Source organism: Paroedura picta, chromosome 10, assembly GCF_049243985.1.
Source record: "Paroedura picta isolate Pp20150507F chromosome 10, Ppicta_v3.0, whole genome shotgun sequence".
NCBI lineage: Eukaryota > Metazoa > Chordata > Lepidosauria > Squamata > Gekkonidae > Paroedura > Paroedura picta.
The window spans coordinates 83,613,619-83,637,233 of NC_135378.1; the positions used below are offsets into that span (position 1 = coordinate 83,613,619).

The 23,615-nt window shown below is 47.7% G+C and overlaps 1 protein-coding gene across 3 annotated transcripts in view; it reads right to left on the minus strand.

The window, feature by feature from the left end:
- CTNNA2 (catenin alpha 2) overlaps positions 1 to 23,615 on the minus strand; it is a 459,457-nt gene that overhangs the window by 70,319 nt on the left and 365,523 nt on the right. For all 3 annotated transcript variants that reach the window (XM_077301175.1, XM_077301174.1, XM_077301176.1), the window contains exons 10-12: positions 6,613 to 6,705; positions 6,157 to 6,313; positions 2,124 to 2,324 (exon numbers count right to left, since the gene is read on the minus strand). In XM_077301175.1, coding sequence (XP_077157290.1) covers positions 2,124 to 2,324; positions 6,157 to 6,313; positions 6,613 to 6,705 — 451 coding nt within the window. The remainder of the gene's footprint in view (positions 1 to 2,123; positions 2,325 to 6,156; positions 6,314 to 6,612; positions 6,706 to 23,615) is intronic.

Consider the following 23,615-nt stretch of genomic DNA (forward strand, 5'->3'; position numbering starts at 1 on the left):
AAAGAGCCAGCATCTGGTAGCACCTTAAAGGCTAATAAAATTTGTTGCAGGGGAGTAGCTTCAGTTTAGTCATGCCCTTGCTATCAAGGTTTCCTGGACGTACAGCTGATCATCTAATTAACATCTTGCTTGCAGATAAAGATAATTCTGTTTCTTACATGGTGGCAAAGTTTTGCTATACTGCCAGCAGAGTGCGGAAATCTTTGGCTACTGTTGATGCTGAATGACCTGACTGTCAAAATGCTGTATTAATGTTTTGTGCCTTTGTTAACTCCCTGATGCCGAATGTCCTGTTAAAACGCTGTAATAATGTATGTCTTTAGATACTTTGATGCTGGTCAATGACCGTAATAAATAAATAATAATAAAATTGAAGCCTATCAGAATTACTTTTGTGCGGGGTCATTTACAGTGGACTTAGCTCCCCACTTTTCTGAATTGCCAGGTTTGGCCTTCAAGTTTGGGGTCTTTTGCTCAAGGTGATCAGTTAAGTTCTAAATGTTCTGCACAAAACTCTTTGTGATCGCTGCAGCAAGAGGGATGAATCTGCAAAAATATCCCCCCCCCCTCTACTTCTGCTGGGAGAAGTGACGGCAATGGAAAACAGTCATAAGAACCTCTGAAGAGCCCTGCTGGATCAGACCAGGGGTCCACCTAGTCCAGCATCCTGTCTCACACAGGGGCCAGCCAGTTCCTCCGGCGGTCCAACAACAGGGCAGAGAGGCCAAAGCTTTCTCTTGATTAAAAAAAAGACAAAAAAAAAGAGCCTGCTGGATCAGACCAGGGAAGGTCCATCTAGTCTAGCCTCCTGTCTCACACGGTGGCCAGTTGGTTCCTCTGCAGGGCCAACAACAGGGCAGAGAGGCTGAGGCCTTCATAAGAACATCAGAAGGGCCCTGCTGGGTCGGACCAGTGAAGATCCATCCGTTCCAGCATCTTGTCTCACGCAGTGGCCAACCAGTTCCTCTGGAGGTCTAACAGGAGGGCATAGAGGTTGAGGCCTTCCCTTCATCAGAACCTCAGAAGAGCCCTGCTGGCTCAGACCAGAGGCCCATCTAGTCCAGCATCCCATCTCATCTCACAAAGCAGCCAACCAGTTCCTCTGGAGCCAAAAAAACATGCCCAAGCCTTCTGCGGATGCTGCCTTTTGAGACACTGATATTCAGAAATTTACTGGCGCTGAACATGGTAGTTCCTTCTAGTCACCATAGCTAATAGCCACTGATAGATTTCTGGATGCAGTCCACAAGATGTTCATCAGCTAATTTGCTGATCCACAAATTATTCTGAATTGGCTCCTTTTAAGAGTAAAGAAAATGATCAAAGGACTGCCAGGATACCAAGTGCAACCAAAAACACCACCACGACAGCCAACAGGCCAAATTACCTGAAAGCAAGGGGTTATTGCCCAGCTAGGGCAGCAGGCAAGCAATAAGTAAAACCAAAGACCATGTGGTTTGTCAAACTATCTCACATATATCCAGATGGGTGGCAGTGCTAGGCTGTCTGCAGGTGTAGGAAAGAGCCAGAGTCCAGGAGCTCCTGAAAGACTCTCAACATTGGTGGCAGGGGAGGAGCTTTCATGACTCCCTGCTCCATCACAAGAACATCGGAGAAGTCATGTTGGATCGGGCCATTGGTCCTTCCTGTCCAACACTTTGTGTCACACAGTGGCCCAAACCAAGTGCTGTGAGTGTCAGAATTCCAGAAGGCCTCATGCTGCCCCCCTCCCTCCCCAAAACACCATGAACTCAGAGAAACCACATTGGTTTGGGTCAATGGACCGTCCAGGCCAACACGGTATCGCACAGTGGCCAAACTCAGGTGCCATCAGGAGGTCCACCAATCGGGTTAAAACTCCAGAAGACCTCCTTCCCCAACACCAAGAATACAGAGCATCACTACCCTGGACAGAGTGTTCTGTCTATACCTAGTAGCTAATAGCCACTGATAGGTGGACCTCTGTAGTTATGAGTTTCCTGCATTTGACCAGATGTCCCTCCATGAGGCTATGATTCTCACATCAAGGCATGGTGACTCTGCGTTCAAAGTCCACTGTGCCAAAAGTTATACAGAAAGATCGAATGCCACCAAGGACAAAGCATTCCCCCACCCACGCTCACCTGTCTCCGACAGCAGCTTTGTGGCTTCCAACACCTTCTCAGTGTAAACCCCGGCTTCGTAGTTTTCCATCTCAGCGTTAATGATATGGATGACCCTGGCGGCTCGGCCTCTTATAGCGCCCGCGGTCCGGTCCAGGGTGTCAACATCTCCCTCTTGTAGCGCAATCACACATTTATTGACATCTTCCAGAATGTGGTTTTCTGCACGAAAGAACATGCCGATTGTTATTTCATCAAGACTCTTTTTAAGGCACAAATCCCAGGCGATGGGCCACCATGGCACCTAGAAAGGTCATTATGGTTAATTGTGTTTTCAGTCCCTTGGTAATGCTTGGTGGAAGGACAAAGGACTGGGTCCCACTTTTTTCCCCTTCGCTGGTGGAACATGGAGGAAAGGATCCTCCAACTAGGGTTGTGCATGGCAATGCGCCATGGGGGGGGGAGGGGATTCCTGGATGTGTACACTAAGTTGCGTGCCGGCGCCCCACGGCCGATTCGGACGCCTCTGCCTTCACCTGAGACTTCCTGGCCAGTCGAGGTCAGCATAACTGACTCTGATGGGCCAAGAGTCTGGGTCAGCCCAAGGAAGCTTCTTGTGTTCTCCGCACAACGACGTACAAGTATGTATCAAAGCGACGTGCGGTCGTGCGCACTGCAAACTGCGCGGGAGCAACGTTGTTATTGTTGTTGCTATTAGTGGCAAGGATGACAACACCAATAAAAGTAATAATAAATGTATTCAAAGCCCACCCTCTCCTCGCGGCACCCTCCCATCCGGGAAGGACAAACGCCTCCCTTGCACAAGATTTTGACTCAACCGTTCAGCCTGATGGGGAATGGGACCAGAGGGAGCTGTGCTCCTGACCGTAGCACATTCCTCTTGGGAGGCAAACCAGAGTGCAGGATAATAGTCTGAAAGGCCAGACGCTCAATGCCCGGGCTCCCATCTAGCGAAGAGGAACTCTGTGGAGTGTAGCAGTGGGAACGCTGGTTGCCCATGACTCCTGGTCTCCCTCAGCACTGGCCTAGCCTTCCTTATTTTCATCAGCCTTGAGTTAATTTTATTCTCCACCCCCACCCCCAAACACCAGCAAATCCTCCTGAAAGAAAAAGCAAATCGTGCACTCCGGGGAAATTATGCATTCCGCTCGACGTATTTTGCATAAGCTTGCTTTTATTTGAATATTTGGCTTGTCTCGGGAGCTCGTGCACCATTTCAGGGGGGGGCTCCGCTTGGTTTTGTCTTTGTCGAAAACGTGGCATGATAGTCGGATGAATTTAATAATAGCTGAGGCTTCCCCCTCCCCAAGGGACCAAGCCCTATGAAGATAGTTGAGGGACTTGGGAATGTTCAGCCTGGAGAAAAGGAGGTGGAGAGGGGACATGATAGCCCTCTTTAGGTATTTGAAAGGTTGTCACTTGGAGGAGGGCAGGATGCTGTTTCTGCTGGCTGCAGAGGAGAGGACACGCAGTAATGGGTTTAAACTACAAGTACGACAATATAGGCTAGATATCAGCTAGATATCAGGAAAAAGTAGTTCAGCAGTGGAATAGGCTGCCTAAGGAGGTGGTGAGCTCCCCCTCACTGGCAGTCTCCAAGCAAAGGTTGGATGCACACTTTTCTTGGATGCTTTAGGATGCTTAGGGCTGATCCTGCGTTGAGCAGGGGGTTGGACTAGATGGCCTGTGTGGCCCCTTCCAACTCTATGATTCTATGAATTGCAATTTACAGATTTTGGCGAAGAGAGGGGTACGGGGGGGGGGGGGGTTTGTGGCTCAGTGAGAGCGTCCACTTGGTATACAGAAGGTCCAGGCACCCGTTTTCAACAACATTGTCCCAACTTTGAGGACCAGGCAATTACACAGAATTACCAGGTTTTGAAAAGCACCAAAGAGGACCTATTTCCTGACCTTATAGGTTCCTCCTTGCTGCTTCAGACAAGTGATCACTCCCTCTCCAATTTAAACTGTGATAACTCCTACTGACTTCTAACTTTCCACCCTCAAAAGAGGACATTTTCATCCAGTCTTACTTGGAAAGAGCCCAAAAGCGATGGATACCCCCCTCCAAAAAAAATAAAATAAAAAATAGAGGACATTTCCTTTAAAAGTAGGAGTTGTGGGAACTCTAAATCAAATATTTTATTATTATTATTATTTGATTTATTGCCCGCCACTCCCTTGCGGCTCGTGGCGGGTTTACAACATTCTAAAACCCCATAAAATCCATTAAAAGTCCAATTAACACATCTAAATATTATTACTTATTTATTATTTATTTATTATTATTTATTATTATTTATCTACTTATTATCTATTATCTATAGATAATTATCTATAATTATCTATTAATTATCTACTTATTTATTATTATTTAACTCAAAACATGATAATCCTTTGCTTATGTATGTAGGGTATTTCTGTGTCATCTCTTCAGAGTCCTGCTCAAGGCAGATGAACATGTGGAGTAAGGAGAAGTTTGGGCAAGGACTTGCATTTCTTCAGCATCTCACCGCTTATAATTTCTTCTTTCCTTCTTCCTTGCAGCCCCATATCATCTCCACTTCCCAATTTCCTTCTCTTCTTTCCACTCAGCAGACAATCTGTCTTTCATCTGTCCCCCATTTTCGTCTATATTTATTAAAGGTTTTGTTTGTACCTTATCTTTCTCCACAATGGGTACCAAAAGCAGTTTGCAGTGTTCTCCTGTCCTTTGTTCTGTCTTCATAAAAACACAAAAAGAACCCAGCTGGATCAGTGCTCCAACTAATCCACCATCCCATCTCCCACAGTGGCCAATCAGTTCTTCTGGAGGACCAACAATAGAGCAGAGAGGCCGAGGCCTTCCCCTCATAAGAACATCAGAAGGGCCCTGCTGGATCAAACCAGGGGTCCATCTAGTCCGGCATCCTGTCCCACACAATGGCCAACTAGTTCCTCTCGAGGGCCAACAACAGGACATAGAGACCAAGGCCTTCCTCTGATGTTGCATCCAAGCACCGGTTAACTGTCTCTAAACAGGGAGGTTCCCCAGCACTAAAATAGCTAGTAGCCTGTACTTTATGAATCTGTTATATCTCCTTAAGCTGTCTAAGCCCATGGTCATCTCTGCATCCTCTGGCAGTCAATTCCATATTTTAAGCACTGTTTAAAGTATTTCCTTTTGTCTATTCTCACAACAAACCCATAAGGTAGGTTAGCCTGGGTGTGTCTGTGTAGCTCAAGGTCATCCAGTGAGCTTCTAGAAGAAGAAGAAGAAGAAGAAGAAGAAGAAGAAGAAGAAGAAGAAGAAGAAGAAGAAGAAGAAGAAGATGGTGAGTTGGTTCTTAGATGCTGCATTTCTCTACCCGAAGGAGTCTCAGGGCAGGGCTTACTGGCAGGGTCACAGCACTCTGCAATTGCAGGAAGGGCCAAACAATGAGGTGGGCTGGATGCTCCACCCCCCCCCCCACGAGTACTATCCATGGCCAGGAGGGTGGAAAGCATGGGATGGCTGTGGAGGATCACTGCTGGATGGCTGTCCCCAGCTCTGGCTGCTCTTCCTCCTCCTGATGAGTGCTGGGAAGCGGCACAGGGGAGGAGGAGCAGGGGGGTGGGGAAGAGCCTCTGATTGGCCCTCATTTGGGAACTGCCATCACCCTATTGGAGGGATGTCCCCCCGTGAGGGCCAATCAGAGGCCCAGCACATCTTCGGCAGGATGGTAAGCTTTTTGTATGCTATGAATATTGTAATTAGCATTACATTTATAACACTATCAAATGCATGACCTTACTCCTTGATCTTCTGTGGTTGCCTCTACTTCTTACAGCCGCCATTGCCAGAGCAACATCTTTAAAAATCCAAGCAGCCAATCAAATACACAGTGGACAGTCACAGGCTGAACTGGGCAAAAACACCATCTCACCTTGCCCATTTTCTAAAAAAGCAACTGGCAGGTACCAGGATAGGTGGTGGCCGGTGTTGTTGCAGCCGTGGGTACCATGGCGGGGATCCCTGCCTTGCACTGCCATAAATAAAAATTTTGAGAGGCACCTGAGACAGAGAGGAAGTCGTCCACGGAAGTGATGTCATCCACCGCCTCGGTGAGCACGCGGACTTGCTTCTCCCACTGGTCTTTGAAGACGTCCATGTTGTCCTGGGCCACTTTGCTCTGAGGCCGGGCGGCCAACGTGAGTGCCGCATTGATTACCTATGAGTCAGAAACCAGTGCTTATGAGCAGTGGCAAAAAAAAAGAATAAGGCCCTTTTTTCTCCGGGGGAAAAGAACAAATTGATTAAAGAGTACGTTAAAAGCACAGCTGTGTGCTTTGATCGTTCTGTTCATTAAGTGATGCTCTGTATACAAAATGCATTTTTCCCCTTCACTATTCGGGCACAGCAATCAGCGATATAATGGAAAGCGTGAGACTCTAATCTTTGCACCAGGTGTTTTTCTCGGTCAAACAGCGTATGTGCTCTTAATGGCACAGAGGTTTCTTTCTGGCTTACCTGTGGGCACAGACTGTCGATCTGGGTTGCTGCCATGCGGACTAACTTGACTCCTTCTTCGTTATTGGAAATTGAGCACGCCAAATTGGCAACCTGCAAGGGAAACCAGGAGAACCTTAGGTCTGAGGCAAAATGGACAGTTTCTCCCACTGTTATAGTGGGGAGGAGACACCTGGAGGGAAAGAAGACTGCATCTTCGCCTCCAAGGTTATGAGCTTCTGTAAACACCCTCCATCCTCCAAGGAAGCCATTAAAGTCAAACCAGGACAGAGAGTTGACCTGAGGTGGACCATCCTCGTCCTTAGTGATGAGGTTAGACAAACTGCTCAGTCAAACGGAAGTTGACGGTCGTGTGCTTTGGAGATTCAAAGGGAGGCAACGAACAAAATCCTGGTCAAGCTCAGTACAGGGATGGAAAATTCGGCTCAGAGTCGTTTTCAGGTTTATCCTGGAAGGGGGGGGGGGGGGCAACAGATCTTGTCACGCCGGCCTCAACCATAGACCTGGTGGACGAGTTCTGTTTTGGAGGCAGTGCGGAATGCCGAAAACTCCTGCAGGGCCCGCATCTATAATTTTTATAGATGTTTAAAATTTGTTGAATATCAGGTGAGATGACCATATACCCACCCCAGCTCAAACTCCGGCCTGTAGTTCAGCATGAAAACTCCAGTGCGGAAACGGTCTTAAGCACACTCTACATTCCTTACACCTATTGGCTTTGGAAGCTCTGGCAGAACAGAAGGATCCCTGGTATATTAAAAGGACAAATGGTTGCCAACACGCATAATTTCCACCTGAGTCCTTGTTTCTACGAGTGTTTCAGCACGGCCTTACAAACTGGGAAATGACACCTGTTGTACTTTGTACTTGGGAAACTCCTCTCTTGGTAAGGTTTCTCGAGGGACTGTCTCATGTATCGGAAGAAAGGCCCGCACGCTTCCTTTCCACCTCCCTCTCCCCATAACGAGAGAAAATATGCTAGGCAAAATACATCTTTCCAAAGCACTGCTATGTCAAAGAAGCTGGGAGAACTGAGTTCGATAGCCATCTCTAGATGGTTACTTGTTTTCACTCAGACCGACTCTTCTGTTCAAAAACAGATGGTTATTCCACATACCGACTGTGATACGGTTGTCAGCTCTGGTTGGTAAAGACCCAGAGATTGAGGGTTGAGCAAGGAGGGGCGGGATGTGGGGCAGAGGAGGGACCTCAGTGGACTATAATGCTATGAAACTGACCCTCATCAGCCAAGGTAACCATTTTCTCCAGGGGAACAACAGAATCATAGAGTTGGAAGGGCCCATACAGGCCGTCTAGTCCAACCCCCTGCTCAACGCAGGATAAGCCCTAAGCATCCTAAAGCATCCAAGAAAGTGTGTCTCCAACTTTTGCTTGAAGACTGCCAATCATAGAATCATAGAGTTGGAAGGGGCCATACAGGCTGTCTAGTCCAACCCCCGGATCAATGCAGGATCAGCTGCAGAGCTAGGCAAATTGCGGCCCTTCAGGCTAGATATCAGGAAAAAAAATTCACAGTCAGAGTAGTTCAGCAGTGGAATAGGCTGCCTAAGGAGGTGGTGAGCTCCCCCTCACTGGCAGTCTTCAAGCAAAGGTTGGATACACACTTTTCCTGGATGCTTTAGGATGCTTTGGGCTGATCCTGCGTAGAGCAGGGGGTTGGACTAGATGGCCTGCATGGCCCCTTCCAACTCTATGATAATGTGATTCACGGACTCATGGGAATTGTAGTCCATGGACAGCTGGAGGGCCACAATTCGCCCACCCTTGGCCTAAAGCATCCCAGATGAGTCTCTGTCCAGCCGCTGCTTGAAGACCACCAGTGAGGGTTGGGTGGGCTCATCACCTCCTTAGGCAGCCCATTCCCCTGCTGAACGACTCACCCTGCAAAATTTCCCTCCTCCTGATTTCAGAGTCAGAATGACAATAGCAGGTGTGATCGGATTGGGAGTGATATCCAGAGATGGGTTTTTTTTTTAAACACTCTGAAATACGAAACTCAAACATAAAGAAATACAGGGGTGACTGCGGGAGTCTCTTGCAGAAGCCGTATTTTGTTCGGATCAGCGAAGAGCGTCGGTTTAAACGAGCACATGTTGCATAAATATTCCGCTTTGGAAGTGATTGACGGCGGAGCTCGAATGCCACCCCCCCCCCCGTCTTGCTCTCTGCCGTCTCCCCTTGTGGCAAGGATCTGGTTTCTTTTGCAGAGCATTCGCTGGCAGGGGCTCATGGGAATTGTAGTCCATGGACATCTGGAGGGCCGCCGTTTGACTACCCCTGCCTCACAGGCTCCAAATGCTCATATCAGAAAACACTGCAGGAAGACAACTTCCCCTTGCAAATGTGCTGGTTTTGCTAGCAGGCTTGTGTTTGATATACATCACAAAATACCCTCCATCTTTGCTTGAAACGCACACACATGCACGCACAAAGAGATGCAACAAATGGTAATAAAGATGCGAGCAAAAAACGTACAAAATGCAGACGCTTCCTCCGAAACTTCTAGCACAAGATCCGAGCCTTAAACACCAGCAAGGACCATTAAAGTCCTTGCTGAATAAAAGCGGCTTTCCACCTTGTAAATAAAAGAAGCAGCCATCTTTCAAAACTTCCCTTTTCCCTCCCCTTTTATGATCATCAAGATGAAAGAACTGTCCTAAGGCCTCAAAAAGCACTATATATCTTACCTTCTCGCAGGTATACGAGATATCATCTGAGAGCCACTTTAATGGCACCATAATGGGTACCTTGAAATGGCAATAGAACCATCAAGCGGCGAAGGCCTAATGGAAACCAGAGTTCCTTGGCTGCATCTCCAGTGGGCGAACTTTGACTCTGCTTTCTTTGGGCGGAAGAATTGCGCCTATAATACGATTGTGCTTAGGTCTGACTTCAAGCACTGGCACACATACTGTGTCTGGCCCGGCCGAGAAAGAAACGTTTCATCAGCTCGTATGAAATCTAGAATGCAGATGTTAGAGCGTTTCAGAGAGTAGCTGTGGCAGTTTGTGGTAGAAGAGCTAAATGGGAATCCGGAAGCACCAGGAAGATTCTCGGTGTATGATCTTTGGACACCGTCGCGAAAGATGCCTTTTGAAGAGTCAAAGTTCCCATCCTCAAATACAAGCAGGAAAGAACAGCAGTAGAAAAAGCTAAACGGGAGCAAAATAAACCCTTTCAAATCAACACGTTGTAAGCTTTGTCGAGTCAGGATGTACGTTTTCTGGAATCAAACCTCGCTACGAGAGCCAGCTTATTGTAGGGATTAAGAGTGGCAGCCTCTAATCTGCAGAAATGAGTTTGGTCCCCCACTCCTCCATGGGCAGCCACCTGGGTGACCTTGGGCTGGTCTCAGTTCTCTCAGAGCTCTCTCGGCTTCACCTGTCTCATAGTGTGTCTGCTTTGATATGTGGAAGGGAAGGCAACTGTGAGCCCCGCTGTGAGACATGAGGCCCTCAACAGTTCTCTCAGAGCTCTCTCAGTCTCACCTGCCTCTCAGAGTACCTGTTGTACTACTGCAAGCGATTGTACTACTCCTTTTGGAAGTAAAAGCAGGGTACAGAAAACAAAAACAGCACTTTATCTTTATGAGATACAAGTGACATTGGGATCCCTGAGTCCTCATATCCCAGTCAAAAGAAGCAGAGTTGGTTCTTATAGGCTGCTTTTCTCTACCTGAGGGAGTCTCAAAGTGGCTTAGATTTGCCTTCCCTTTCCTCTCCCCACAACAGACACCCGGTGAGGGAGGTGAGGGTGAGAGAGCCCTGAGTTTGCTGAAGAAGAAGAGCTGGTTCTTATATGCCGCTTTTCTCTACCCGAAGGAGGCTCAAAGCGGTTTACAGTCACCTTCCCTTTCCTCTCCCTACACCCTGTGAGGGAGGTGGGGGCTGAGAGGGACCTGATATCACTGAAGAAGAAGAGTTGGTTCTTATATACCGCTTTTCTCTACCCGAAGGATATTACTGCTCCATCAGAACAGTTTTTATCAGTCCGTGGCGAGCCCAAGGTCACCCAGCTGGCTGCATGTGGAGGAGGAGTGGGGAATCAAACCCAGCTCACCAGATTAGGAGTCCACACTCCTAACCAATACACCAAGGTGGGAGGGTGTTGCAAAGGAGGACTGATATCCCTCAGGTGGCACCTGGAGATCTCCCACCATTACAATTGATTCCCAGACAACCGAGTTCAGTTCTCCTGGAGAGAATGGTGCTCTACAGCAGGGGTAGTCAACCTGTGGTCCTCCAGATGTCCATGGACTACAATTCCCACGAGCCCCTGCAGCAAACGCTGGCAGGGGCTCACGGAATTGTAGTCCATGAACATCTGGAGGACCACAGGTTGACTACCCCTGCTCTACATAGATCTCAGGGTGCAGAGGTACAATGCATTCCGCAGCGGGTTGGACTAGATGACCCTGGAAGAGCCCTCTATGATTCTATGATAAGAATCCTGTGTCCCTCTTCGGCCAGCGAACGAACTCGAGTTCAGCCGTTTTGCATTGCAGGGAGACATTCAAATGTGCAGGACACGGAAGAGTAGCTTGGGTCAAAGGGACACAAGTGGTTTACGTTCAGGGTTCTTCTGAGAAGGAAGGAAGGAAGGCCAGGGGATCGCAGGCACAGGCATTCTGCCAGCTTTTAATGGGAGCTCGCCAGACGTATTTTATTCCCTACAGGGTCAGCGAAGCCTAGAAAGAGCTGGAAATAAAATGAACGGTTCACTTCCAGAGGGCTCGGGGAAACAGTGTGGGATGTAATCAGCACTCACGTTTTCGAGTGGGTACATAAAAAGAATATTGTGCTGGGGTGAGACGAGGAGGCTTTCCTGAGCGGAAAAGCATTTTCTACATTTACAAGAGACGGGGATATGCTGCATGTTCAGCCCGATCCACGAGCACGTGTGAGAAAGAGATGTCAAGCCATGGCTGTTTTCTGTTGACCCTGTGGGACAGCGGTGGCCAAACTGTGGCTCTCCAGATGCCTATGGACTACAATTCCCAGGATCAATGGCAGGGGCTCATGGGAACTGTAGTCCATGGACATCAGGGGAGCCACAGTTTGGCCACCCCTGCTCTAATCCCGACACCCCTCTGGTTTTGTCTGAATGCAGTGCCCATCCCCTGGACGAGGGCAGCCGCCTGGCATTATGCTGCCTCCATGGACGGGGAACGGGTGTGCATGATGTGGGGAATATTTCTTCTTTAGGCCAGCCCTGGGTTGCCAACTGCCTCTCTGTGCTGAGTACAGACAAGTGACATTTCTTCAGTCCTTTGAACCTCTTCTTTTCTTAGTGCTTCCTTGGGCAAGGGTTTCCACTGGTTAGACTTCCTCTGGCCTTTTATCTGGAAAGTGTTTTAGGATTATATTGTGAACTGCCACGAGCCGGCTGGCCCAGGAGTGGCGGAATAAAAATTCAAGAATGAATGAATGAATGAATGAATGAATGAATGAATGAATGAATGAATGAATGAATGAAGTTCAGAATCAGCTGCAACATTACCATTTATTTTTTTTTCAAAAAACCCAAAATAATAGCATTAGAACCGAAATCTTCAAGCAAAGGTTGGATACACACTTTTCTTGGATGCTTTAGGATGCTCTGGGCTGATCCTGCGTTGAGCAGGGGGTTGGACTAGATGGCCTTTGTGGCCCCTTCCAACTCTATGGCTCTATGATTCTATGAAATACAAATTCTATTTTCAATACTGGCCTGCAGTTAGAAGCCACCTTAAAATGCTTTTTGGCAATGCCCTTTTTAGCTTCATCTTTTAAAAGAACTGCATTAGAGAACTCAGTTCAATTTGAAAAGGGTATCCCTTTGAGGAAGAACCCAGGCAACTGTGCAAACCTGCCTCAAGAAGGAGGGCTCCTCAAAGGGGGCTGAGTTATATTAGCCGCGTGGGAGGCCGGGTTCTGAGTTCTTTGAGTTGGGATCTTCTTTGCAAGCAGGACTATATAAAACAGATTTCCAAATGGATCATATCTGTGCTGTGGCAGAGGGCTACTGCATGGCAAGCATTACAATGTTGTTCGGTCGTGCTTGCATCAGGGAACGGGATGCCCCCACAGAGGTGACACAGATAATACTCTGGGAGTTCTGCATGCTTGCTAGCTGGCCCAGTAAAGGTGGGGATACTCTGCCGCTGATCATAGAATCATAGAGTTGGAAGGGACCTCCTGGGTCATTTAGCCCAACCCCCTGCACTATGCAGGACACTCACAACCCTCTCGCTCATCCACTGTCACCTGCCACCCCTTGAGCCTTCCCAGAATCAGCCTCTCCGTCAGATGGCTCTCCAGCCTCTGTTTAAAAATCCCCAAAGATGGAGAACCCACCACCTCTCGAGGAAGCCTGTTGATCAGTTGGCCATTAGGGAGATTTACCAGGAGACAGAGAAGAACACCAAGGCAATATTGCTGGCAACGGGGCAATGCTACTTCCGACATGCACAGGAAGTGACATCATGACGCGGCAAAGTCTGGGCCCACATTTTGGTGCTTGGGCACAAACTCTATGGTAGAAGCCATGTTTTCCATGGGATTATTGCCCCAGATACGAAAGCATAATTGTGACATCACAGATTGAAGTCACTTCCTATGTTCACCAGAACTGACGATGCCACATCGCCTTTCATAGAATCATGGAATCATAAAATAATAGAGTTGGAAGGGACCTCATGGGTCATCTAGCCCAACCCCCTGCACTATGCAGGATAAAGCCCCTGGATAAAGCAGCCAGCATTCAGGACCAGCGGTCCCAGGCCGAGGCTCCTGCAAGCAGCATCGGAGGAGGCAATCTACTCTGACAGCTGCCAAAGATCAGCACTCTTGTCAGCGTGCTGTCAGGGTAGATGGGGTCCAGGTGCAGCTCCTTCCTCTCAAAGGTCTGGCTGAGGGCTGCCCCACCCGGTTTCAGTCTACAGCAAAAGGGCCAGGAGACAAGGCAATTTGAGGGGTCAACACGGGTGATACCCTGCCTGTCTCCTGAGGCTCCTGCTCTGCTTTGTCAGATCGAAGCTCTGTTCCTGCAACTCCCAGCTCTTTGGACTCTGGCTTGTCTGACTTTCTTGTCCCACCTCTTTGACCTCCGGCTTATGTGACATTCCTGTCCCGGCTGTTCGACCTCCAGCTTGTCTGACATTCCTGCTCTGGCTCTTTGACTCTTTTGGCTTGTCATTACCTCCGTTCCTTATTCCAGTTTGTGTTTTGCCTTTGTCCCACTTGTTTGACTTCACTCCCTGCCCCGAGTTCCTGTGAATTCTGTCTCTCCCGGCTCCCAACCTCCCGGACTGGACTCTGGCCTTTGGGGCAAGCTCTGTTCTCCGGCACAACCACCCAGCCTTGCAGGTGCAACCTTTTCCTTTCTCCTGACCAGTCCATCAGTTGCCAGGAAAGACACAGCAACCCTCGAACATGGTCCTGTTTCTCAAACAATTTGCCATAATGTAAGCCAGAAACTGAGACCTGAGTATCTCTAAGATACCATGGGGTTCCTTTCCCCCTTGGATCATTACATGCTTTTACGTTTTTTGTTTTTTTTAACGTCCTTCCATGGGTATGTTTCTTTCTGCCTGAGTCAGCTGTCTGTGCGGAGAGTTAATCTCAGTGACCTTCCAAAAATAATAATAATAAACTCTTTTCTTGCTGAGTCGGCCCTAGAGAATGGACCAGACTTAGTGGAGCAAACCGCTGCATGCTAATGTAGATACAGGCAGGTACTTTGACACAGAGATGTCTTTTACAAGAAAATTTATTCCACACCTCCCCCCGCCCCAAGGATTTGGTACGATTGCACAGGTTCTCAGGTGTACTGTGTGGGTGCCATCATGGGGAAAGGTAGGGTGCAAATATTTTAACGAAGAAATCATATCAACTTGTGTAGACCAGGTTCAGAACAAGACAAAAAGCTATATCCCACTTTTCACCAAGCAGGAAAGTGACTTACAAACACCTTTCCTTTCCTCGCTCCACAACAGATACCCTGCCAGGTAGGTGGGGCTGAAAGAGATCTGAGAGAACTGCTGTGAGAACAACTTTGAGAGAACTGTGACTGGCCCAAGGTCACCCAGCTGGCTGCATGTGGAGGAGGAGTGGGGAATCAAACACAATCTCCAGATTAGAAGTCCGTGCTCCTAACCACTACACCAAGCTGTAATTGCAGAAGATACCGTGGTCCCACCTGGAGTCTGGCATCTCTAGTAGACTATCTTGACCTTGATGGACAGATGATCTGATTCAGTATAAGGCAGATTCCCATGTCCACGTCATTAACCAGATGTCGGATCTGAGCAGCTTGAGCCCGGCGTTTCTCACTTTAGAAATTAAACATGGTTCTCCCTATTTCTGGGCCCTCCCCAGTTCCCTTCAAGATAAATGGGGATGCCAGTTTGTATATAAACACAGTCTGGGGAATGTGTGGGCAGGAAACAGATGCCCCCCCCCCTCCCCACCAAAGCCCACCCTCCAAACTGACTCTCCTGTTGGCCAGGTAGGAATGAAACAGTCTGGGAAGCAGCAGTAAGAAATTAAGTTGATGGATGGTTTCCTCCCCGGAGGCGCATGGATAAACATTTTTTATCCTGAGATGGTGCACCTTTATGCTCTTTCCATTTGGAGGGGAGGGAAATTTACAGTGCCCACTTGACAGCATTCCTTCTGCGAAGGTCAGAGATAAATGGGCACATCCGTCTCTTGTCCGCTCTGCTTTCCCCAAATCGAGGGCTCATTTTCGACATTTAATCTCGAGAGGCGTTCTGGCTCCCCTTTCCCCCCTCCCCTTTCCTCAACAAGCATTTAAAAAACAAAACAAAAAAAAACACTATGGAATATACTATGGTAAATGATCTTGCCAAAGGTCTAACCAGTTCTGCTGTTTAAGGGGACAAACTTCTAAACACCAACACACAGCTCTTGAAATCGCACCCGTACCCTTGACTGAGATGCCAATGAACCTTTACCTTTATGAATGTAGAGTATGAATTGAAACTTATGGAAATTCCCCCCTCCAGCTTTAAACTAGCAGTCTATCAGGATCGATAAACCCATATAATAAACCTATTAAACAACAGCAAAATAGTTCAAGGAATAACCAAATATATAGTGGGGAACCAACCCCTCCCCCCAAAGGTAAAAAAGGTATCCCCTGTGCAAGCACCGAGTCATGTCTGACCCTTGGGGTGACGCCCTCCAGCGTTTTTCATGGCAGACTCAATACGGGGTGGCCTTCCCCAGTCATTACCGTTTTACCCCCCCAGCAAGCAAGCTGGGTACTCATTTTACCGACCTCGGAAGGAGGGAAGGCTGAGTCAACCTGGAGCCGGCTGCTGGGATTGAACTCCCAGCCTCATAGGCAAAGCTTTCAGATGGCTGCCTTACCACTCTGCACCACAAGAGGCTCTTCCTCCCCCAAAACAGCTTTGGAAAACCAAAGAAAAAGGCAAGTTTAACTACTTGGAACAGGAACTCAAGAATCAAGGGCCACCACTAAAGAGGTCAGTGTGGTTGCTAACTGTAACCCACTTTCCAGAGGAACTGAGATCTCCTTTATCCCATTAATGGCATTCCACAGCCCCCACCAGCAACGCAGAAACATCACTTCTGTGCATACGGGAAGTGATGTCATCATATGGCCAGCAATACGGGGACGTTCTGGTATCTGTGTAAAAACTCTACGGTTAAAAATGGCTTCAACCATCGGCTTTTTGCCCAGATAGCACAGCAACTCCGCATTGCAACACGATGACATCGCTTCCGGTACGAAATGCTGTTGAGGCATTGTCAACAACGATGCCAAGAAACCGGTGTAGGCCTCTTTCACCGCCAGCAAGCCCCTTCCCCGCCCTCCTACCGTTTTCCAGGGCTACCTGGGGACCTTAGCAACTGAACATCTCTGAGACTCTTGGTACCTTTTCAGCGGAATTGGTTTAAAAGATTCTGCCAAAAACCAGTTTCAGCTGCAGTTCTTAAATGAGAGTTCCAGATCTGTTCTCACAACACTACAACACAAAACCAAGTGACAACAGAAACGAGAGGGATTTTTCTTTGAAAGGAGGAAGAACGCATCCATTACAGGGACGGGAGGATATGAAGATTTTGGCTGGCGCATGGTTCATTATGAAGTGCGTTGAGTTCACGTCCCTAAAGGACTTCCAAATGGAATTGAGCATTTCTCTTCGTTTTTTGGCTACAGTTTAGTCTTATTGCAGAGCTAACGGAACTGCACAAAATTTTCATCTGAGCAGTAAACCGAGCCATATGGTCTATCTGATAAGGCTGTAATGGGGATAATATCACTGATTAGGCCTCACATTTTATCCCGAGTCTTCCGAGATTTGCAGTTTAACTCATGAAAGCAGATTACCTTTTTCAAGGAGCGTTATTAGCTCATAAATACATAAGACCGTTTGCACATAATTGTGCTGCCTTTCTCTCCGTTTCAAAGGCCCTCTGATTAGCTAGGTTCTTGCGATGCTTGAACAAGCAAACAAAACATTAAAAAATATTTTTTTCTGAATGGCTAAATGCAATTTTCATCATGATTTGCTAATAACGTTAAGCTAGAGAAATGTTTTCTGCGACCAGTTCTAATCAGCACAAAACAACAATTGGCTCATGTAAAAATGGGGGGGGGGGGAGGAAGGTTTAAAAAATTAAATTGTAGAAATGTATGGATGGGATCGTAGTACAGCTCCCAGCTCTGGACTGGGCAGTACCTGGAGGTTCTGTGGGTGGACGCTGGAAGAGGGTGAGATTTGTATAACGGAGAGGCAGCAGAAGGATATAAGCAGCTAATTTTTTCCAGGGTGATTGATCCGGCTTGTTTGGAGAGCAGCAGCAAGAGGTCTTCAGACATCACCTGGAGGTTGGCAACCCTACCCTAGACACCCTGATAGGGCAACAGGCCTACCTGCAGCTCTAGCCATCTGCCGTTTCTCTAAGCAGTGGTGGGATATTAAAAGGGAAATTATGGGGTTTTTACTGTATTTTTATTATTGCTTGTAAGCCGCTGTGAGCCCAGTTGGGAATGGCGGTATATAAATCCAATAACTAAATAAATAAACAAACAAACAAATAAATAATCAGTGTTGGCTGTCTTGCCATAGGTCCCAGGGGTTCCTAGAGCTACTCTATGTCACTTCCAGATTTCCCCCAGAAATGATGTAGCGGTGCAGATGATGTCACAGCCCACTGCTCATGAATTCACTGGGTCAGCCAAGGGAGTTTATCGTTATGAGAAGGAAAGAAAAAATTCTTCCTACTTCCGTTCTCAACTCCAGGAACCTACCCAGTTCTCTTCCCTTAGTCATGTTGTCACCCGAGCTCTAAAATTCTTTAGATTTAATAGAAGGCAAGGGAAAAAATACCTGCAGAAAAGGACATTTGAGTGCAGACTTCTAATCTGGCATGCCAGGTTCGATTCTGCGCTCCCCCACATGCAACCAGCTGGGTGACATTGGGCTCGCCACGGCACGGATAAAACTGTTCTGACCGAGCAGCGATATCAGGGCTCTCTCAGCCTCACCCACCCCACAGGGTGTCTGTTGTGGGGAGAGGAAAGGGAAGGCAACTGTAAGCCACTTTGAGCCTCCTTCGGGTAGGGAAAAGCGGCATATAAGAACCAACTCTTCTTCTTCTTCTTCTGAAGGACATCAGAAGAGACCTGGCAGCCAGGAGGTCCCTTCCAACTCTATGATTCTATGATTTTATGCCAGAGTGGGGATTTGGACATGGATTCCCCCAATCTAACAACGGAAAGTGACCAATACTACATCCCTCCTGTTATGGCAGGTCCCTTTGGATCCCTTTGGGGTAAAAAGTGGGGTTTAAAGCATTTGAAATGAAGAAAATCGCTCATTCCTTTCCTGGTTTTGAAACAGCACCCAGAAATCCTCTGCCGCTATGCATTTTTTTCTGTGAGTAATATTTCTCTTTGACTTTTGCTCTTTGTAAATTGTTCGACGCGGTGTGATATCGAAGAACAACATATATTTAAATGGAATGCTAATGCCTCTATTTTTAAACACAATGGTTCTTATGTTAATGTAATGCCAAATGATTAAGACTAAGTGGTGATATTTTCCTTCTGTTGAGGCAAACAAGAAAGTGGAGGGATGTGAACCTTAAATGTTAATGGTTAAACAAATCCGAGTCGTAATGCCGACGGAAATTGATGATACATTCTGAAATCCCAGGCATTCAATGCCAAGGTAAATTTAACTAAGAATCTGTTTTCTAAGAAGCCTAACTTTTTAGACATATCTAAATATGTATTCTCTCCTCTCCAATGATGAAAGTAAATACTCCCTGGATTAAAACGAAATGGGTACGTTCCGGGAGGAGGGGGTCATGAAGGTGGGAAAAGGAATACCCAGAAGCTAGGAGTGGGACACAAACTGGAGTTGCCAACTTCTAGGTGAGATCTGGAGATCTCTCATCATTACGAGCGGATTTCAAATGACAGAGATCAGTTCCCCTGGAGAAAAAAAATATATTAACCAGATTCGTTTGGGATATCTCATTTCAGAAATCTGAAATAAAAGAGAGCACACTGGGAGTTTTAAAATGATAAAAGGTGTGCTTGTAGCTTTAAGGAAGCAATGTGTTCCATTGCTGTTGCTAGGCAACCACAGTCTTCCAGGCTGGGTTCTGTGAGTAAAGGCAGGGGGAAAGGGCAGAGTGTTTTTCCAGGCCAATGTGGGCCTTTGAGGGAGGACTCATTGAGGCCAGGGTTGGATAGGGTTGCCAACTCCAGGTTGAAAAGTTTTTGGAGATTTTGTGGTGGGGTCTGAGGAGGGCGGGGTTTGGGGAGGAGTGGGTCCTCAGCCCGATAACTTTAGCCTATTACTTTTCCTTGGCTTATTCTACCATACAAAGCTATTGTCAGGGAACAATGAAGAAGGGAGAATCTTAGAGGGAGGCTGGGAAAGTAATGCAACCGCAAAGTATCATAGAATCATAGAATCATAGAGTTGGAAGGGGCCATACAGGCCTTCTAGTCCAACCCCCTGCTCAACGCAGGATCAGCCCTAAGTAGAGAAAACACTGGCAGAAGTAAGAGCTAGCTAGCTCCCCCAACAAAGCACTGTCTTTTATTTTGCTATACTGACGAAACTCCAAGACACGACAGGCTCCTTTCTGAACATGCGAGTCACAACAGCTATTAAGCGGTACTTCTCAGTGTCTGATCTGAGGTCCATTCCTACCTTCGGACGGAAAACTTAACTCTCCATCCCAAAATCAAAGAAACAACCACAAAAATCAGCAACACTCAAAGATATGCACAAGATCAGCTCAAACAACAGTAAAAGGTAAAGGTATCCCCTGTGCAAGCACCAGGTCATGTCTGACCCTTGGGGTGACGCCCTCTAGCGTTTTCATGGCAGACTCAATACGGGGTGGTTTGCCAGTGCCTTCCCCAGTCATGACCGTTTACCCCCCAGCAGCAAGCTGGGTACTCATTTTACCGACCTCGGAAGGATGGAAGGCTGAGTCATCCTTGAGCCGGCTGCTGGGATTGAACTCCCAGCCTCATGGGCAGAGCTTCAGACAGCATGTCTGCTGCCTTACCACTCTGCGCCACAAGAGGCTCTTCAGAGTTCCCTGCATATTTTGGTAAAACTTAAAGCCGGTCCACAAGGCACAAGATCTTGGGAATGATGGAACAAAACCAACAGAAGAACAAGGAAAGACAGTGAAACCCGAACGGATCCTTTGGGACCACCTTTGAAGATGATTTATAGCAGACTCGGGAAGCTTTACCACATTATTGGGGGGGGGGGGCTGAAGCGAATGACACATCTACTTAAGGAGACGGGAGGCAGGAAATCCCTTGGAGGCTCCTGTGGATTTGCGTGTGAGTTTGCCTGCTTGAAAACGCACGAGGGAGGCTTACTTGTCCAGCCTAAACAGGTTTTATCCTGCAAATGAAATCCCTGCTCATTTTTCCCTGGGCCTTAACGATGATTCCCATACATACGGGAGGGGGGGAAATCCCTGAGGGGGGGGGAAGTATTAACTGAACAATTTCTTTTATATCTCTCTCCCCCACACCTCCATGAGATTCTGCAGTCTTGTATTGTTTTTGTTTTGTTAATTCTTTTAGGGAGGAGACAAACCTGCTTTGGTGGCAGGAAGCCGGGCGTGAAAACAGGTGTGAAGCTGCCGGAACCAGCGAAAGGCGTCCGAACTCTAGAACCGAATCTCAAAGGCACAACTGACCTGCTGTTGACTTCAAGTGGTGATTCAACTAGGCCAATGTTGCCTCCTCTGCCCAACAGCAGCTCTCACAGCCCCCCCCCCTTCCCTTTTCACTTGCCCTGCCTGGGCTTTCTGCCATGGCGATGCCAGGGGCTGAATCTGGGCACTCCTGCATGCAAAATATCTCCCGGATGTTTAGCCGGAAATTCTTTCGAATTAATGCCATCCCACTGGTTCTGGTCCGACCCACGGGGGAAACAGAAAACAATTCATCTCCATCTTCTCAATGGCAGCCCTTCAAGGATTTGAAGATGGTTATCATATCACCTCTTAGTCGCCTTCTCTCCTGGTCCTGAGGGACCACCTCCCTGCCTATGCCCCTCAAAGAGCTCTATGCTCTGCCACCACCAACCAGCCCCTGGCCCTAAAGAAGCCCGCCTGGCCTCAACCAGGGCCAGAGCCTTCTCCATCCTGGCCCCCACCTGGTGGAAGGAGCTCCCAGAGGAGATCAGGGCCCTGACGGAGCTAAAACAGTTCTGCAGGGCCTGCAAAAGGGAGATCTTCCACCAGGCATTTGGTTGAGACCAAAAATAACCAACAGCGACTGAAGGGCCCTTGCCCTCTCCCTCCCAGAAATCCATCAGTGCATTCTGCTCCTGGACATGTTGCACTGTTACCATTGTTACAATTATCAGTTAAGAGTATTAATGTTATGGATTGTTTCTTGTACTGTTTTCTACGCCCTGAGCCTCCAGGGAGGGTGGTATATAAATGTAACAAACAAACAAACAAACAGACCAAGCTCCCTCAACCTTTCCTCATACGACTTGGTCTCCAAACCCCTCACCATTTTCCTTGTGAACACGGTTCCCCAGGTCCGGATTAGGCAGTTCCAGGAGATGGGGGGACAGAGCTTGGGGCGGATGAGGTTTGGGGAGGTACCTCAGTGGTAGGAAGTGCCATCCAATTGTGGCCACCTTATGGCCACCCTGCAAGGTTCTCAACCTGAGAGACACACAAAGGTGGTTTGCTGTTTTTCTGGCTTGCTTAGCAAGCGTGGCCTCCCATCCAAGCACCATCCAGCGTCTATCCTGCTTAGCTTACGAGATCTGGCAATGCCGGGCTAGTCATCTGAGTCAGAGGGATTCCATCGAGTTAAAAAAATGGCTTCAAAGCAGCCATTTTCTCCAGGGGATGTTATCTCCGTTGCTTAGGATGCTTTGGGCTGATCCTGCGTTGAGCAGGGGGTTGGACTAGATGGCCTGTATGGCCCCTTCCAACTCTATGATTCTGTGATTCTGTGATTGCATAGCGATCAAGTGTAACTGCAGGTCCCCAGGCCCCAGCTGGAGGTTGGAAACCCAAATGGTAGAGCTCTTCTGTGTTTTACTCTCCCCCCCCCCCCCTTCCTGAGTTTCATGCCCCGCTGGCAAGCCGGGAAGAAATACAGCCCACCTCACAGGGTTATTGCAAGCCTTAACGAGCTCAGGTCTGCATCTTTCTCCCCACTTGATGCGCTGCACTCCTTCCTTCATCAATGCCAGTAAAAGCTGCTCGTCCGCCCTCTCATTTCCTCTAAGAAACATGGATTTAACAATCAATTTATTTTAATTCCCAGCGCTTCCTCCCGCCCCCCTTCCGCCCCCCCTTCTGGGTGTCTTTGCACTGCTGCAACCAAGTGCTTATTTGTCAGGCTACAAACCCGGGATTTATTTCGTTATCGGGGGTCAATGCACACGCAACGTGGCTTATAAAGCGGTATCGAACAGGCAGAAAACTGCATTCGAATGACACCTGAATAATAAGCAGAGGGAGGATGGAAAAGAGAGAGAGTGTTTCGTTTCGACTCGGAAACAAAGCTCCTTTCTTTACCTTTGCTCCCCTCCCCCAACCAATTGTGATTTTTTTTTGTTAATAATATTGTATTTTTGTTATATATAAGCGCTTACAAAAAGGAAGAGAAAAAGAAACAACCAGCTGAGCAAATAATTATTGATACATATAAAGGTATAGTCTGTTATTATCTTAAAGAAGAGAGGGAAAAAAAGAAGAAGAAAAAATAGCCAAGTAATTAATACTTATAAGGGTACAATCTATTCTTTTCCCATCCCAAATAATATATAGTCAGTTCCCATCGTATTATCGGCCTTAACCTAAAGGTTACTGCTGCCTTTCCTAAGAGAGACCAAGTAAATGCTCCACTGTTCATCACATTCTTCAGGTGGTCGCAAAAGGTGAAATTGTGTTCTTTATGATTTTTGAACATCGCTTAACCCTCCCCAGCCCTAAAAATAAAGCTGCCGAGATGACAACTTTCTGGCAGCTGACGTGGGAGGTGAACCGACGGGAGGCCCGCCTTGACCACCCGTGGCTGAACTGAGCGGATGAAGGAAGGAAAGAAGGAAGACCTGTGGACAATTCAGACGATTGCCTTCTGTCCTCATCTCCGGAACTCAGAAACTCAGTCTGTGGGGTGGTCAACTCCAGGAGGAGAAATATCTGGAGATTTGGGGGAGGAGCCTGAAGAGACTGGGGTTTGGGGAGGGGAGGGGCGTCCGCAGGGTCTAATGCCATGAAGCCCACCTTCGCAGAGGTGGCCAAATGGTGGCTCTCCAGATGTCCGTGGACTACAATTCCCATGAGCCCCTGCTGACATATTCTGCAAGATCGTTGTCACTTCTGGGCTTTCTTGAAGCCTGAAGAATGTTTCAGGGGTTTCTCAATGGTAGAAAAATTGAGAAAGGTTTGCACTAAGGCAGGGGTAGTCAACCTGCGGTCCTCCAGATG